This window comes from Antechinus flavipes, chromosome 1 (assembly GCF_016432865.1).
Source record: "Antechinus flavipes isolate AdamAnt ecotype Samford, QLD, Australia chromosome 1, AdamAnt_v2, whole genome shotgun sequence".
In the NCBI taxonomy this organism is placed as follows: Eukaryota; Metazoa; Chordata; class Mammalia; order Dasyuromorphia; family Dasyuridae; genus Antechinus; species Antechinus flavipes.
Genome location: NC_067398.1, coordinates 211,486,693 through 211,506,308, shown reverse-complemented (window position 1 = coordinate 211,506,308; position 19,616 = coordinate 211,486,693). Strand labels below are relative to the sequence as shown.

At 32.8% G+C, this 19,616-nt stretch overlaps 1 protein-coding gene across 1 annotated transcript in view; it reads left to right on the top strand.

Annotated features, from left to right (window-relative positions):
- Window positions 1-5,465: 5,465 nt before the first annotated feature.
- The window catches only part of LOC127544865 (stimulated by retinoic acid gene 6 protein-like), a 48,260-nt gene continuing 34,109 nt past the window's right edge, over window positions 5,466-19,616 (top strand). Inside the window, exons 1-6 of the mRNA XM_051971745.1 lie at window positions 5,466-5,503; window positions 6,378-6,453; window positions 11,446-11,546; window positions 13,207-13,337; window positions 15,743-15,863; window positions 17,563-17,608. Of these exons, the coding sequence (XP_051827705.1) occupies window positions 5,466-5,503; window positions 6,378-6,453; window positions 11,446-11,546; window positions 13,207-13,337; window positions 15,743-15,863; window positions 17,563-17,608 (513 nt within the window). The remainder of the gene's footprint in view (window positions 5,504-6,377; window positions 6,454-11,445; window positions 11,547-13,206; window positions 13,338-15,742; window positions 15,864-17,562; window positions 17,609-19,616) is intronic.

Genomic DNA, 19,616 nt, shown 5'->3' with positions numbered 1-19,616 from the left:
CTACCATACCTTGTCAATAAGGAAAAAGAAAGAGGGGGAAAAATCAGTTCAGCAAAACTAACCAACACATCAACAATTTATTAAATGTTCTACAGTCATTATTACCAACCCTTTGCATAAAAGGAAAGGAAGTGTATTTTCTCATCTCTTCTCATCAAATGCTTGGTCGTGATAATTATATACCATTTGGGATTTTTTTTTCCTTTTTGTCCCCCATTTATATTATTTTACTTATTTTAAGTTCATTTTCTTAATAAACGGTCCTTCATATCAATTTATGCTTTTCTGTATTCTTTGTATTCATTTCTTTTTCCTTAGAGTGCTGTATATTCCATTAAATTTGTAAACCATAGTTTGTTTAGCCTTTCACTAATTGATGGGCATCTCTTTAATTTCTACTCCTTTGCCACCAAAGGAAATATTAAATAAATAATTTGGTGTGTATGTGACTTTTCTTTTTTCTTTGACCTCTCTGGGATATGTGCATCACAGTGAGATGATTAAAAAGGATATGGATTTTTTGAGCGCTTGTAAACCAAATTCCAGATTGAATTTCCAGAATTATTAAATAAATTCATTACTAAATTAACATTGTAATTTTCACAGTCCTCAGTATTAAACATATCCATCTTTTGTCATTTTTGCCAATCTACTGGATATAAATCCTCAAGAGTTATTTTTATTTTAATTTATTCCATTATAGTAATTTGGGACACTCTTTAAAATGGTAAAAAGGTAAAAACATTAGAACTTTGTTTGCTTGCTGATGAAAACTCTTTTATCCATGGTGACATACTAGAAGTCCATGGTCCAGAACAGGTAAAACAAAAATGCCCTATCATTTGACTGAAAAATGTATCCTTCCAAAACTAGGAGCATTTAGAAGTCAAAATCTTATTTAATAACACAATTAGCTTTGGCTAATTACAATTTTTGAGTACAGAATGTCCTAAAGCTCAGAAAACATAATCAAATGCTATTGTGGAAGTTTTTTTCATGTGAATTGTAACAACAGTAACTCATTACTTCTCACATTTTACTTAATGGAAATTATGTTTTTTGTAGCTAATTTATTAGCCTTCTCAAAGGAGGAAAAAGCTGAAACCTCTCTTATAAAGCTGAAAACTCTCTTATAAGAGAGTATTCTGAAGAAATGTTGTAAATTCATGGAGAAGTTTGTAAAGAATATCATTCAGTTCTCTTTGCAACAACACAAACTAAAATGCAAAAATAATTCAAATTCAACAGAAAGATCATCTTCCTTAAAACTTTTTTTGTAAAAAAGTATATATAAACTATAGGCTCTGTTTTGATAAGTTATGGCAACAAATGATAAAGCTTAGAATATTTTTTTCCAGCAACCAAGTATTTTTAATATCGTCATGTCATCTAAAAAGCAGCAATGAGCAAAAAGTGAGCAGAACCAGAAGATCATTCTACATGGCAACAGCCAAATTATATGATAATTATTTCTGATAGATGTGACTCTCTTCAACAATGAGGTGATTCAGGCCAGTTCCAATGGACTCATGATGGAGAGAGCCACCTGTATCCAGAGAGGGACTGTGGGGACTCAATATGGATCACAATTTAGTATTTTCACCATTTTTTATTGTTTGTTGGTTTTTTTTTCTTTTTGATCTGATTTTTCTTGTGCAGCATGATAAAAGTGGAAATATGTATAGAAGAGTTGCTTATGTTTAACATATATTTTATTACTTGCTGTCTAGGAAAGGGGACGGGGGGAAGGAAGGGAGAAAAATTTGGAACACAAGGCTTTGCAAGAGTAAATGTAAAAACTATCTTTGTATATATTTTGAAAATAAAAAGCTATTATTTAAAAAGAAAAATAATAATGATTTGATGATATAACAGTATTTCTGAATTTTTAAAGACTAAAAAGGTTAATTTATGAATATTTCTACATAAATTGCTCACAATATTTCTTAAACAAGAATGAATTTCAAATATAAGGAAATGTATTTTCAATTCTTAGGTCATTGTGGGCTAAATAACAATATCAGTGCTTTGATTTTAAATAAAACCTATGAAAAAGATAAAGCGTATTTTAGTTTTCCTAAAAGGTTTTTATAATTTTCATATCATCTCTTTGGATGTTTAAGTAATATTAATCTTAAAATCAATTGTAATCCTAATTTATTGTATTCTTTTAGAAGAGTATAAATATATAAAACATTGAAATGGAACCATCTATGTATATGTAAATTTAATTAGCATTGTAATATAAAGGATGAAATTAATCAGCTATCCACTTATTGCTTAGAATACCACACAGATAAAAAAATACTTAAAATACTATACAGAAAAAGTGAGTGCCTAATTGGCAGAGAAGATAGGAAGAGAATGGATTCACATCCTTGCTATACTGTGTAATTTCCTTTTAGTACATATAATATAACAATAGTTATAAAAAGGTCAAAATGTGACTTTTGTTTTAAAGTGAGGAAGCAGTTTACCTTTTAATTGGATGAGAAGAAACAATTGTTCCTTCAAAACTCTAAAGTCATCAAAGGTAATAGAGGGAGTTAAATAAAATCAACAGAGAGCCTAGAGATAGTTTTGCTTTAACAAAGGAAGAAATGGGAGATGAAAATTAAATGCACTAGGAAAGAAAGACATACAGAAAGAGAATTTACAATCTCACATAATATAAAAATAATTCTTGATCTTAAATATCTATATCAATTTCATAGAAATTTGATACAAATATTTTTCCTTAATCAACGATTTTCTTTCTTATCCTTGCTCCATTGGTTTGGTTCATGAACAAGCTTTTCATATTCATCATCAGGTAATCAAATTTGTTTATTTTATATTTTTATAATCTATACTATCCCTTCTTTGAGAATTTTTCTGTAACTAGGGTGCCTAGAAAAGTACTATTCATGTGAAGTATCCAGTTTTGGATTATTATAGTATTCTATTTGGATTATTATATTATTCTATTCTATGCTGATATAAACCTAATTTTGTCAAACTGCTTTCCAGTTTTTCAGTCTTATTTTGTCAAGTAAGAAGCTCTTTAATTGTTCTCAGGTTTATTAGCCACTGAGTTATTGAATTCAGTATGTCCAATTCTAGATTATCTATTTTGTTTCATCTATTTTTTAGGCAATTGAGGTTAAGTGGCTGGCCCAGACTGACACAGATAGCCAAGTACCAAGTATCTAAGGTCATATTTGATCTCAGGTCTTCCTGTCTTCAAGGCCATCTATCTGGCCCTATCTATCTAATTTTCTACTTCTTAACCAGCACCAAATAGTTTTGATGATTACTAACTGCTCTATAAGATAAGTCTAAAGTTTTTCATTTCTACTTTTTATCATTTATTCTGAAGTTGTAGACTTTTTGATTCTCCAAATATATTTTACTATTATTTTTGCCTAGCTCTTGATACTCTGATTGGTACATTGGAATATCTGAAAGGAGTTCTACAATGATGAAGTGTTTATATTCTAATAGAGAGAGAAGAAACAAGTGTTCCTTCAGAACTCTAATGTAATCAAGTCTAAGAGGAAGTTAAATAAACCAACAGAGAGCCTGGAAGTAGTTTTGCAGGAAAGAAGATACTATGAAAGACAGGAATAAAAAGGAGGGGGGATTTATTATCATACCTAATAAATGGTACATGAAGAATATAAAGATATCTTTGTCTTACATATTTGTATCAATTCTCATTGTGTGTATATATATATACATATACATTATCTTTATATATATTATAATATATTACATGTTATATGTAATATATTATAATATGTATATTATCTTTATTAGAGAAATATGATAAAAAATTTTCTCAAACAACAATTTCCCTTTTTATCCTTGCTTTGTTGATTTGGTTAATATAAAAGCTTTTCAGATTCATAAAATCAAATTTGTCTGTTTTATGTTTTGTAATCTTATGTCTGAGAATTTTGACATAAGAATGATTATGTCTCCTCTTTGTCAATGTTAATTCCACTATTTTCTTTCTCATTTTATTGTAATTGTTAGCATTGCCAAAATTATGCTACATAACAGAAAGGAGAGGGACTACCCTTACTTTACTCCTATATTTATTAGGAAAGCTTCTAGTATTTGTCTATTAGAAATAATACAAGCTTTTAATTTTCTTTTTTTAATTTTAAATAATAGATTTTTATTTTCAAAATATATGAAAAGATAATTTTTAACATTCATCCTTGCAAAATCTTTTATTCCAAATTTTTTCTCCTTCCCTTCCCCCACTTCCTCACCAAGACAGCAAGTAATTCAATATATGTTAAACATGTGCAGTTCTCCTGTACATATTCCCACAATTATCATGCTACAAAAGAAAAATCTGATCAAAAAGAAAAAAATGAGAAAGAATATAAAAAGCATAGCTTTTAATTTTCAAAATACTCTTTTATCATGTTAAAGAATGATCTTTTTCTGCTTGGTATATGTGTTTTATTCTATTGATGCAATTATATGGAGTTTGATATGTTGTTGCTTTTAATATAGGTTTATGGAATCATAGAATCATAGATTTCAAGCTGAAGGATCTGAAAAGCCATATTATCCAACCTCATCATTTTAAAGATGAAGAATTTGAGACAAAGAGAAACTAACTAAATAACTAAATAAAATTGAAATGGCAGAGACATGATTTGATCTTTGGTTCTCTAATAACAGAGAATATATGCTTTTCATTGTATCATATCATCCTGGTTTTAATCTAGCTTGGTTATTATAAATAATTATGGATATTTGGATATGGCTCTTTCACTGGGATCTTATTTTAAAATTTAGGTCAATATTCACTAGAGATGTTGATATATAGTTTTATTTCTTTATTTTATCTTTCTAGAGTTTAATGTTATTTTTGTCTCCTATAGTGAGTTTGGTAGTATTTTCTTTGTAATTTCGAGAATATTTTCTATAGATCATTAAGAATAGCTAACATTTATATAATGCTCTAAAGTTCACAAACAACTCTATAAATTTTATCTTATTTTATTGTCACAACAGCAATGTAAAGATAAGTATTAATATTATTTCTATTTTATAGATGAGGAAACTGAATCTGAGAGAGGTTAAGTAACTTCTCCACATGGGTAATAATTAGAATAATTAGATTCTTTCATGTCTTTAGATTCCAATTCTTTTCCACTTTACAACCTTGTCTATTGGACTTTAAAATTGTTTATTGAATAAGGAAAACTTGGGCAAATCACTTAATCCCAGTGGCCTCAGATGCCTTATTTTTAAATATAGGACCAGATGATCTTTAAGATTCCCCTTTAAAAATGTACTTTTGTAGGGATAACAATGTGTGCAGGTCCCACCTTGTAGAGTTGTCATGAAGATAAAATAGGTCTGTAAATTCTTTTCAAATCTTAATAAATCACATAATAGCTATTAGTAAAATTGTTTATTGCATCTCTCATATTATAGTATATGCTGGGAAAGAGATTATCATGGTCAGGGCACAGACAATTGGAGATTCCAGGTCCAGGTGAGTAAAAGATGAGTTTAGAAAAACAGAGTCAGAAAATCCAAGAGTTGGCAGGTAACACAGTTTCATAATAAATAAATAAATAAATGAAACAATACAAAGACAGAAAGGTTTTATAATAGACAATGGCATCCCCAAATTCAAACTGAAGAGTCTTTAAAATAGCATCAAAAAGTACAAGTATCTGTTAATGGTACTATTTAATCACTTTCTCTTCTACCCTATATCTAGGTTTCTCTCTGGTCCCTATAGGGTAGGAGTTTTAGCAACTAATATGTGTACTGCAGGTTAGGATAGATAATAGGCGGAATTTGAGCTTAGAGCAGAGAGTCAACTGCAATTTCTAGCTAATCACACATTTATACCATTCCTACTAAATGCCAGACATTCTGTTAGGTGCTTTACAAATATCTCAATAACTTTGAGAGATGAGTGCTATTGTTTTCCCCATTTTATAGTTTAGGAAATTGAAGCAGTTAATGGTTAATTGATTTGACCAAAATCTCACAGTAAATGATTAAGTCTGGATTTGAACTCAGGTCTTCTTGATTTCAGACTCAGTGTTCTAACTATATAAGTCTATTTTATAAGGGAAACAAAAAAAGTAAAAGAAAAATCTGTCTAATCTAATAGCCTTGAGTGATGACCTCTCTGGAACTCTCAGGCTAGGGTAGCATAAAGTTGCCTAAACAAAAGGCAAGGGAACTCAGTCAGGGTGCCCTCTGTTTGAGAACCACATTTTGTCATAAGCACCTAGGATAAGAATTTGAAAATGACAAAAGAACCCATTAAAAGTAATGGGAATCTTTGCAATAGTAACCTAAGCATAAGCCAATTACAAAGGTTAATGATGGATTTTGTTGTTTTTTTTCAGGACTGCACAATCAAATAGTACTTGTGTAACCTCCATTGACATGGAACTCTTCCTGCACTATTCACTCATTCCATCAGTAAGTAAACTCAGAAAAATAAGAATAAACCTCTAGAATTACCAAAGGCATTATCATAAACATGTCTGAAATCGTTCACATTGAGTATTTCCGACTTTTTATTTTTTCAGTCTCCTAACCATGCCCTCAACGTCCATAGCACAATGCTTCCCAAACTTCATGTTTTTCATAAAATCATATATATAAATAACTTTCTTAGTATTTTATTTTTAAAAGTTTAGAATTGATTAAAATGTTTATAGCCACACATAAATGCATCTGAAATAAAATCTAATAAAACAAAACAATTTAACAAAAATTTATTCATTGATGAAACCCTTTGATGCATATATATATATATATAACACAATATATAACACAAAAATAACCATCATACTAATAATATTAATGTAATATCTGGGCTTAGTTTGGGGGCAAAGTTTTTGCAGTCATTGAATATATTGTTCTTCATAATTCCTTTTCAAACACTAATCAATATTTTATCTTGTAGCAACTGCATTAGTATATAAACAAGATGTCACAAATGGTAGTGAAATTGATATTATTTTGTTTGATAAATTAGAATTCTTTGTTCACTTTGAACTAAAATGAAATAAAATTTTCAGGTTCAAATATTTGTTTCAAAGTACTATTACAAAATAAATCTATAAAGAATTATTATTCCAGAGAAATTAAAAACATATGCCCATGGCATATTTAAATATTTAGAAATATCTAGGACCAAGTGACATTATCAAGAGAACCAACTTTGACAGATCTGGGTACGCTGATTGATGCAGCCATCCTTGTTACAATGCTATCCTTGGACACAGAACTTTACAAGCTAGGTAGGTCCCAGGCCAATCTTTGAGCATGCTCAGGAGCTACCCTGCGTAGGTACCAGCTTTGTTTGTTGCTGTCTTGTATTACCCTCAGTCTCTAGGCTGATTTCTGCAGTTCTGGGTGGAAGAAGGGCTTATTATAATTGTCCATTAAATTTCATAAATATTTTTCAGCATTGTGTGAACTTCGGCATTTTACTGGAAGTTGTATGTAAAGTTAGCTAAACTGCCTCCTATTTAGGAAGCTTGTTTTGCACAGAAGTTCATAAGTTATGATACATTTAACTCCACATACACAAAAAGTTTAGGTTTATATACTTCACATTTAAATGCAGCAAGCAGAATGAAGATACAGTTCATCTGTGTCATGCACTCCACAAATTTAGCATATACCAAATAAAATCTGCCTTCATTTGTGCAAACTATATTAAATAATCACTGTATTGTATTCTATAACTATTGCATAGAATTGGTCACATTATTCTTACCTTCATTGACTTTAATTTGAATTTTGCTTTAATTTTTAAAAACATATTTTTCAGCAGCTATACTAAAAAAAATCTAATAATTTTTGTCATTGTTTCATCAGATATGGGATGGGATAAAAAGCTTTGCCATAGATAATAAAGCAGCTCCTGCATCATCCTTCTTCCATACCTTAAAATTTCCTAATAACATCAAACATTCTAAGAAAGCTAGATAGCACAGTGGATAAAAGTCTGGGCCTGGATTCAAAAAGACCTGAGTTCAACTCTAGGCTCAGAACATGGGCAAGTCATTTAACAACTGTCTGGCTCAGTTTCCTCATATGTAAAATGGAAATAATAATTGTACCTATTTCCTAGGATTGTAGAGAGGATTATATTTATAAAGTGGCTGGGAAATATATAACAGAAACTTAATAAATGCTTGTTTCATTTCTTCCACCTTCCATTCTGTTTCATAGGGAAAAGGTTTAATTCTTTAGACTAATGTTAGATTAGGGGTACTTGATTCTATCTCCTCAAGGACTACTCCAATATTCATACTTTATTTCTCATATATTCATAATCTCCTCTCATTATTATATCCTTACTATTAGATATCACTTATAAAGGATATTGTATTTTCTTCATCAGACTAAAAAATCTACTTCATTAAAAGTTTTTAAATTTTATCTTTTTTAATAATAATTTTTATTTTCAAAAATATATACAAAGATAGTTTTCAACATTCACTCTTGCAAATCCTTGTGTCCTAAATTTTTTCTCCCTCCTTGCCCCCACTCCTTTCCCTAGACAGCAAGTAATCCAATAGAGGTTAAAAATCCACTTTTTCTATACATATTCCACAATTATCATAGTGTACAAGAAAAATCAAAAAGGCAAAAAATGAGAAAGAAAACAAAAAGCAAACAACAAGAAAAATGGTGAAAATATTATGTTGTAATCCACATTCAGTCCCCATAGTCCTCTCTCTGAATGCAGATGGCTCTCTCCATCACAGGTCTATTGGAATTTGCCTGTATCACTTGATTGTTGAAAAAAGTCACATCCATCAGAATTGGTCATCATGTAATCTTATTGCTGTGTACACTGTTCTTTTGGTTCTGTTCATGCAAATGTCTCCAAACCTTTTTGAAATCATCCTGCTGGTTGTAAAACTTTTTTTTTTAATACCAGTTAATTTATCTGGAAGAACAAAAGGTCAAGAATATCAAGAGAAATAATGAGAAAAAAGTGAAGGAAATAGGCCTGGCAGTACCAAATCTCAAATTATGTTATAAAGCAGTGATTATTGGAATAATTTGGTCCTATATAAGAAAAAGAGTGGTCAAACAATGGAATAGATTTAGAACACAATATCCAGAAGAAAAAAAATGAGCACAGTAATTGAAATTGAGTGTTTGATATACCCAAAGATCCCAATTATCAATATCTCATTATTTGATATTAACAGCTGGGAAAACTGAAAAGCAGTCTGGGATAAATTAGGCATAGGCCAATATCTTACACTGTGTACAAAGAAAAATTCAAAATTGGTACATATTAGACATAAAGAGTAATATTACAAATAAATTAGGTGAGTATAGAAAATATTCAGATTTATTGACAGAGAAAGAGTTGATATTTAGACAAGGGATAGAGAGGATTACAAGAAATAAAATGAATAGTTTTGTTTACATTAGATTTAAAAGATTTTGCACAAACAAAATTTATACAGTCAAAGTTAAAAGGAAAGCAAAAACCAGAAAAAAATTTTTATAGAAAGTTTCTCTGCTAAATGTCTCATTTCTGAAATATATATAGCCCAAATTTATAAAAATAAGACCAATTCTCCAATAGATAATGGTTAAAGAATATGAATAGGCACTTTTCAGAAGAAAAAAATCAAAGCTATCAACAGTAACATAAAAAAAGCTTCTAAATCACTAATCATTAGAGAAATGAAAATTAAAATAACTTTGGGATATAATTCAAAGATTTACAAAACTGTACATACTCTTTAATCTAGCAATGCTGCTATTGCTAGAAAGACAAAAGAAAGAGGAAAAAGACCCATATGTACAAAAATATTTATAGTAGCTCTTTTTGTGATGGAAAAGAATTGGAAATTGAGGCGATGCCCATCAATTGGGAAGTGACTGAAGAATTTGTGATATATGATTGTGATGAATACAACTGTGATATAAGAAATGATGAAAAGCATTGTTTAGGCAATTCAGGAATGATATATGAAATGATGCAAAGTGAAATGAGCAGAACAAGCAGAATGATGTACAAAATAATAGTAATATTATAAGGACAATCAACTGCAAATGACTTAACAACTCCAATTAATATGACCCATGACAATTTCAATGATGAAAACTGCTATCCATCTTCAAATAGAAAACTTGTAAACTCTAGATGCAGATTGAAGCATACTTTTTCTTTATTTTATTGGCTTTTTTGCAACACAGCTAATGAAGAAATATGTTTTGTATGGCGTTTTAAGTAATCATATTTATTATCTCCTCAAAAGGCAGGAGAGAAAGTGAAGGGAGAGAGAATTTGAAACTGAAAATAAAAATAAAATGAAAATTTAAAAAATTAAATAAAAATAACAACTAAACTTTTCTTTTAAATACAATTTTACAGAGAATTCTTTTCAATTAAATCCTTCTCCAGGCCCTAAAATACAGATCAAGTTTTTCAGTTATATCTTTTTGGTTAAAAAAGTATCTTTCTAACTGAACCTTTCTCCTCTCACACCATCTGTTGCTACCATAACCCAAGCTTCAAGCCAAGCCTGAGCGTTTCCTACATATATATGATTCTGTATTAATGGAGAGAAAAATTACTAATAAATACATGATGCATAAAGGCTGTAGTTGGTGGGAGAGCTTTGGAGAGGAGATACATTATTTTGTTCAAATGAAACTCACATGGTTCCAGACTCTTGGGAAATGACCCCAGAGACATGTAAGAGAGACAGAGATAGAAACATACAGATAGACAGATGTAAGAAATGGCAAGCATGTAAGGGAAGACAGCTCAATATATTTATAATTTCTAGTTTGCTTCCTTTAACTTTGAGAACTCTCACCTTAGCTGAGATCAGGGGCTCTTTCAGTTGAGCTGAAATCTCATCTCAACTCTCATCCAAAAAAATTTATTCATTCTGTGTATCTTTTGATATATTCTCATCTGTACAACTCCTCTAAGATCTATTATCTATAAGGATCAATAGATTTGCTTGTTATCTGCCACTCGTGATAAGACTATTTTTTATAATTAGCATTTGTTGGGAAAGAATTTAAAATTTTAAGTTTCAACTTTTTTTTTAAGTATTCTTTATCCCAAGGTCACAAACTATGAATAGATTGGTCAGAGGAGTCAAAAGAGAAAAATAACACTTAGTCAAATGTTTTTCTTGATGGGAAAATCATTGGATATCATTGAAGAAGATTGGAGAAAGGAGAAAAAAGAGAAAAAAGATAAGTGGATAAGGGGAAGCAGAAGAAGAAAAAAGGGAAAGGAAGGGAAAGAAGAAATACTTTCTGGAAATGGGAAGGAGAAGGGCAAATAATAGAAGTAGCTGCTATTTCTAGTCCTTTCTACCTCCTCAGATTAAACTTTCATTTAGGATCTGATTTTCTCTTCTCTGAAAGTAAGCATAACCAGGGTTCTTTTTGTTGTTGTTCCTTCAGTTTTTCATAATTATGGTTCTGTCCTTCCTCCAAAGAAGAGTTCACCACAAGCATCTAGATGACAAGTCATACCTCCTTGGTAGCCGTTTTGGGATTGTAATGTAAGTTGGACAAAAGTTTTATTTTAGATTTCAGACTTACTTTCCCCACTAAAAGTATGTTAGCTTTTAAATGATAACATTTACCAGGAAGTCATAGATGAAAGAACCCAATATAGAAAGTTGTATGTTCTATAAGTTAATCAAATATCTATCATTGCAATTAAAGGTAAAGGGAGAAGAAAAAAACAACATACCTTGGTGTGTATAACTGGAATTGTAATGAATTAAATTAGCAAGAATCATTGTCTGTTGGGCAGCCATCCCTCACATCCACACAGCCTTTCTGCTAGTGAGCTGAATCCATCATATAGAAAGAGCCAGAGATTACTAAGACAACCAGTGATCTAATAATGTCATCCAGGTGTCAAAAAAAAAATCAAAGAAGGTCCCTGGTATATTGGGTGGCTCATCGATGGAGCATTTAGGAGAGGACATGGGCAAAAGTAGTGCAGAACTGATGGATTAAGAGCTAAAATATTAGCAGAAACAACGATATAGATGAGATCAGAAGTCCATTTGAATATTGTGTATGACCAAAACATCCCTTCCTTAAATCAAACATTTATGATGGTCTTTTGGGTTCTGACTAGCATGTGGTAAGGACCATCGAGGCTACCTAGTTAGGCAAGGGTTAATCTTTCCCCTTAATCAGGAAATAAGCAGGAAAGTAATCAGGGAAGTAGCTTGAATTCTGACCTTATTATAGACCTAGTTCAGAGTTATTTGAGACAAAAAAGGAAGATAAAGCTAGCTCAATACTTTTTTTTTTTTTTTTGAAACTGGGGGAGAGAGACTGCCCAAACACATCTGTCTTGGACCTTTCCTTCTTTTATCCCTTCTATCACCACTCCCAGTAATATGCTAATGATAAAGACACAGCCCATCTCCCCTACTCTTTGAAATGATGGACTAGATCTCAGATCAAATTTCTAAGAGCATATAATGTAAAGAAAGAAGTATACATAGTAAACACAGTAATGTAGAGCAACACAATGCCCTGAGTCATACAGTTAGGAGTATCTGTGGTTAGATGTGAAATCAGGTCCTTCTAACTTCTGGCTCAGAATTCTATCCACTGTACCACCTAGCTGCACCCAAGTCTACAGGGTTCATTTTACTCTGCATCCTGATGCATTGTTCCCTTTAATCTTACAGGTCCAGAGCTTCATAGATGTTCTAGTGGCACTTTGTTAATGTCCATCAACTGAGTCAAGGGAGCATTTCTGCTGATTTTATCATTTTTTATGTCAGAGTGCTTAATCACAGTGTCTCTGATCAATGCTAAATGTTTTTATTAAAAATAAAAATTGCTAGCAGAAATAAATGTGTGTTTCAGCATCTCAGGACCTTCAAATCAAAGGATTTGGCCCCTTGAGGAAAGCATCAAACTTCAAGGACACAAAAAAACTTCAAGGACAATTTCTAGTAATAAATGGTAGTCTAAAAACAGTTTTTCTACCTCCTCAGTCTAAACCTTTTCTAATCCAGCATCGTTAGGAGGCAGTGAGACAACAATTAAAGAAACAGGATTTGAGCTTCTTATTGAAGTCTTTAGTTAGACAGTTTTGTCCTTGGGGGGAAGGAGATGGGGAGGGAATCACTACATTAAATGCGAAACATTAAAAGACCTGGATCATAAAGCAATTTATCTTGTTTGCAGGCCGCTGGATTTCATCGGAACATTCAACAATCGATGGTCATATGGAATTGCATTTGGAGCTACAGCCAATAAAGTAATGTTCTTATTTTCTGAGGGCTACCAGCCCCTGCAAGTACCACAATGGGCCCAAGGTAGCGAAAAGATTTTGTTTTGTTTTGTTTTGAATTCTTTCTGATTTCTCCTCCCTTCAGCAAAATGTGGTTACTTTTCTCTAGAGATCTTCAAAAATGGAATGTATCCTCACTTGTTTGAAATGGCTTAGCTGGTATTAAAAGTGAAAATAGTCCTTTCAGGAGCTCTTTCTGAACCTGTGAAACCACGGTAACAGGCTTTTTTAGACTTCGTGCTGTTTTGCCTACTATAACTATGGCTTTCTTACAACAGTAATGAAAATAAGGCAACGCGTTGCTGAATTCCTTTCCATTAGGGATTATATTTTATCAGTCAGTATTGATTTACTTTGATTTTGCCAACTTATAAATGACCCATATTAGAGATCCAGTTAGGGTGAGTAAAGACCTAACCATATTGTCACCATGCCTCCATTGCTATGCAAATTATCAGGAAGAAAGAAAGGTTTTTGGAGAGTCTGTGGATACAAAAAAATGAATAATTGTTTAAAAATTGTCCAAAAAAAAAATTTCAGCAACTTACAGGAGTTTATTCTGAGCACTGAGATCAGTAAAGCAGACTGGCCTCCCTCCTGGCTAGCCTGCCTCTAGATATCCACCCATGAACCGCTTGAACTTGTTTTCTACTTTGCTTTGTTACATGGTCTGACTTTCTACCAATGAGAGAATAACAATAACAACTACAACTCACATTTATAAGAAATTTAAAATCTCCAAAGTTCTTTTAGATGCATTTGGTTTAACAAGCCTCCTCTTTTAAAAAGAAACAGCTGGGTGTGGAGCAGAAGAATATTGGACTTTGAGATAGGAATACCTGCCTCATACCCTTACTAATTGTGTGACACTGGGTTACTTAACGTCTCTAAAGGTTCATTTACCTCAATTGTAAAATGAGGGTAATAATAAGATCTGTCTCCCAGAGTTGTTGTAAAGATCATATGAGAGATTTATATTTTTTAAAAAAGTGTTTAGAACAGTGCCTGACATATACTAGGTGCTATTTGCCATTTCCTTCTCCAGCTCATTTTACAGATGAGGGAACTGAGACAACCAGTGAAGTCACTTGACCAGGATCACACAGCTAGTAGGTGTCTGAGGACAGATTTGAACTCAGGAAGATGAGTCTGCCCAATTCTAGGTTTGGCACTCTGTGCACTATGGGGCCACCTAGCGGCCTTATTATCACTATTACATATTGATTTACCCCATCTCAAGCTTTTAATAGGATACAGTGTACAAGGACAGATAGTGTGATGGTTTGGTTACCCCAAAAAGCTCCTTAACGTCAGCTGGAGAGAGACGGAGAGAAAGAAACACAAAGAGAGAGACAGAGACAGAGACACAAAGAGAGAGACAGAGATACAAAGAGACAGAGAGAGACAGAGAGACTGAGACCGAGACAGAGACAAAGAGAGGGAGACAGACAGAGAGACAGAAACAGAAAGAGACAGAGAGACAGAAACACAAAGAAAGAAACAGAAAGAGATAGACAGAAAGAGAGACAGAGACCAAGACAGAGAAACAGAGACAAAGAGAGAGAGAGAGAAAAAGAGAGAGACAGACAGACAGACAGAAACAGAGAGAGAGAGAGAGAGAGAGAGAGAGAGAGAGAGAGAGAGAGAGAGAGAGAGAGAGAGAGGAGAGAAATTGAGAGGGGAAGAGACAGAGAGAGGAGAGAGACAGAGAGGAGAGGGGAAAGACAGAGACAGAGACTGAGATAGAGAGAGACAGACAGAGAGAGGTTAGTTTACATGGACCTGCATTCAATTATAAATCCAGCCAATCCCTGGGTTCATTCAGGTTACTTCCATGAAGCAATAGACTACTCCATTTAGAAATGATTGCCTTCAGATTTCAGAGAGGCCTGAAGAGACTTACACAACCTGATGCTAAGTGAAATGAGCAGAATCAGGAGATCATTATACACGGCAACAACAAGATTATGAGATGATCAATTCTGATGGATGTGACTCTTTCTAACAATGAGATGATTGAGGCCAGTTCCAATGATCTTGTGATGTCAGAGAGCCATCTGCACTCAGAGAGAGGTCTTGGGAACTGAGTGTGGATCACAACACAGCATTTTCACTCTTTTTGTTGTTATTTATTTGCATTTTATTTTCTTTCTTACTTTTTTCCTTTTTAATCTGATTTTTCCTTGTGCAGCAAGATAATTGTATCTATTGGATTTAACATATACTGGAATACCTGCCATCTAGGGGAGGGAGTGGGGTAAAGGAGGGAAAAAAGGAGGGAACACAAGGTTTTGCAAGGGTCAATGCTGAAAAATTATCCATACATACATTTGAAAAATAAAAAGCTTTAATAAAAAAAAAACGATTTCCCTCACTGTGACAAAATAATGTAATTAAGTCATCAATACCATTTACCCTTTGTCTTTTCAGCTATTGTGCTCCTGATAGGAGGAATTGAAGTTGGACTCTCACATTTTCCATTTTTTGCCTGTCTTTCATCAGAGTTTCGACTAATAAGCTCCATCCTTGGTTTTATATACTCTTTAATTTGGTAAGAGGCATAATGTTTATACCTGACTCCTTTTAAAAGTCCTTGATACAACACTAGCCATAAACTGTTTTTAAAATCTATTAATAATTAAGTAACTCCCTTTAAAAATCAGAACATCTATGAAGGTAAGAAGGCAAACTAGCTCTTATTTGAATATTTCATCAATACCCATTTACTAGCAACTTTCATTTTCTTTTCAAGAAATTTTCATTTCTTTTCATTGCCTCTAAAGTGAAGCACAAACAGAACCTAACATTTAAAACTATTTACAATCAACCTGTAAGCTATTACATTTCAACATTATCTCACTTTGCTTCATGAATTCTACATCATAGTCAAACTGGGCTATTGTTTCCTGACTTCAATATGCCATTCTTTTGTGCATTCATACAAGCCATGCCCTTTACGTGGAATGTACTCCCTCCTCATCCCTGCCATTCAAAATCCTTTTCTTCATTTAATGAAGGGTTTTAATCTTTTATATATGTCATGGATACCTTTGCCAGCCTGGTAAAACCTATTGATCCTCAGAAAAAAAGTTTTTAAATCTACAAAATACATAAATTAAAAAGAAAATCAATTATATTGCAACAAAATTGTCCACAGTATTTTTTAAAAACAAGTTCATGTAGAAAAAATGCACGTTTAACTTATATTGGATTTCTTGCTTCTAGAAGAGTGGGGAAGTGAGAGGGAAGGAGAAAAATTTTGAACACAAGATTTTGCAAGTGTGAATGTTGAAAACTCTCTTTGCATGCACTTTGAAAAATAAAAGGCTACTAGGTTAAGAACTTCTTCTTTAAAGCCTAACTCTAGTGTTACATTTTCTCCATAACCTCCTCCTTCTTCCTGTCCCCGCCAAAAAAATATCCTTTCTCCTCAAACATTTCTAGAGCACTTTGTCTGGATCACCCATTCCTTGCCATGACCTTCTACTTTGTATTATCCTTGTCTTTGGGTGTGCCATATCATACTTCCCCCAACATCACCCCCATCTCACCATGTAATCTCTTTTCTCACTTAAGTTTTTGAAATTAAGCAGAATGTAATTATGACAACAAAATTCCTAATCAGAGCAATGAAATACAAAGAAGGAAACGGCCCTGGTCCATGACCCACAGTAGTTATAAGACTCATGCTAACATGTTTCAAAATACAGTTCATTAGAGACTGTACTGAACAGAAAAGGAGCTGAACCTACAATTTCATTCAAATAGAGACTTTCTAGGGGAAGAAATTCCCTTTTTCAGCTTAGATTGTCAAAGTGGAGACTCAGAGGGTTGGCCAGAGCTTGAAAAGTTAAGTGATTTGCCAATGTCCCGCAATCACTAATATCAGAGGTAGTCTTTAAATCTAGATCTTGCTGGCTTTGAAATCTATCTAACCATCATGTATAATTGCCTCCATTCTCCAGGATAGGATGAAGGGAAGGGGAAGAGGTAGAGTGCATATTCAATTGTAGCCCTTTTTAAAAATTTTTTTTGATATTTTAATATTTTTCCTTATCCCAGTTGAGCGAAATATATCATTTTCTTTCTCTAAACCTCAGAATCTAGAAATAAAGAGATTGGACAAGGTGGTCTTCAGAGTCTATTTCTGTTCTAATGTTCTATGATTCTGAGTCATACTTTTAACAAAGGTGTGGGTAAGCAATAGAGAGAAGTGTAGTAACAACCAAAGTTTGTGTATTTTTTTTTAGGTTTGCCATCACAGTCTTGCATATTGTGCAGTGTCCACATGGGCAGGTAAGTCAGTCCAAGAAAGGAACATTTAAACACATTCATTTGCCCTCTAAGTATCACTGTACACCAATGGTCTTTAAATGAGTAAAAGAATAAGGAATCAATTGTTTTCCTTCTCTGCATCTCACTATTCCTAGGAAAATCTTCAAAGTAAAGCCTGGATTAATCAACAGACCAAGATCAAAGTATGTTTCTCTAAGCTAAGTCAGAAGTGAACAATGAATAGAATGCTGGAGGCAGGATGGTCTATGCTCAAAGCTTGCTTTTCTGATTGTGTTTATGGGCAAGCCATTTAATCTCTATTTCCTCATGTGTAAAATGAAGATAATACCTATAGTACAACGGTAGAGTAGTAGAAATTCTTTCCTTTTAGTCCATAAACTTGGTGTTTTCATTTTATTTTATTTCAATTTAATTGATTTCATAGCTCATATATATGTGTGTGTATATATATGTATGTATGCATACATATAGATATATTTATATTTATATATATATATATATATATATATATACATATATATATATATATATACACACACAATATTTTTTGTTTTTGCATTTTACAAGATTGTTCTGAAGTGGTCATAGATTTCACCGGGCTTCCAAGTCAGTCCAGGTCATAAAGATGGCAAAAGAATTTAAAGGACTGTGTGAGTCTCAAATGAGATGATAAATGAGTGTAATACATCTGACTAACTTTAAAGCACTAAATAAATGAAAGGCAGCTATTAGTATCAAGCAACAGGAGCACCCTAAGCCCAAGTAAGACCTTTGAAGCTCAGGACTTGTTGATGAGGAAGAAATAAGACTCATAGCATGTGAGACAGACCCAGAACTAGGATCCAGATCCTTGGAGGTCACGTAGTTCAATCCCTTTTTTTTCTTTTTCTTTTTTTTTTTCTTTCTTTTTTTTTTTTTTTTTTTTTTTTTTTTTTTGCGGAGGCGATTAGGGTTAAGTGACTTGCCCAGGGTCATACAGCTAGGAAGTGTTAAGTGTCAGAGGTCAGATTTGAACTTAGGATCCTCCTGACTTCAGGGCTGGTGCTCTATCCACTGAGCCACCTAGCTGTCCCAGCCCCTTTATTTTTCAAATAATAAGAAATTAAATGATTTATCTAGAGTAACATAGATAGTAAGTGTCTGAAGCTGGATTTGAAGCTAGATTTTTATCTCTTGTATTCATATTCTTTCCACTGCATTACTTGGGCAATGTGTTGCCCTACTGTGGTAAATAAATCTTGGTGTCCTTTTCCATTCCTTAAGCCTAACATGGCTATTAGGTAGCATGGTGGACACAGTGCTAAACCTGGTATCATGGAGACTTGAGTTCAAATCCAGCCTTGGAAACTTATTAGCTGTTTGACTTTGAACAAAGCCTCCACTTGCCTCAGTTTCCTCAACTGTGAAATAGGGGTGCCAACTAACAATGCTTACTTACTTCCTAGAGTTGCTGTGAGGATCAAATAAAAGAATATTTGCAAAGCATTTGGCACAGTGTCTGGCATATAGTAGGCACTGTATAAATGCTTATTCCCTTCCCTATTACACACACACACACACACACACACACACACACACACACATATACACACATTTAGACTTTTCATGGAAGAAGATGTGAGAAGATTAAAGCAGTTGCTCACCTATCATTCAGATACTCTCGTGCTAACCCTGCTTTGAAATATCACAATCAGAGCACTGAATTTTCTTCATTTCCCCAAGTTACCTAATCATAGGATTAAACCAAGACTGCTATAAATAGATGACATGGAATAAAAATTTAAAAAGGCAAAACTCTTTTCTCAACAATTAATAAATCATGAAACTATCAAATGTTTTTTCAGGTTTTAGTAACTGATAAAAATGAAATGAAATAGGGAAAATAGTGACTTTGTGACCAAAACCAAATAAAAAATGAGATATTGAGCCAGGGCCATTCTTATGAGTAGAAAGGCTGAATAATTCTTTTGACCAAAATATTCCATCACTTGTCATGGTGACTGAAATT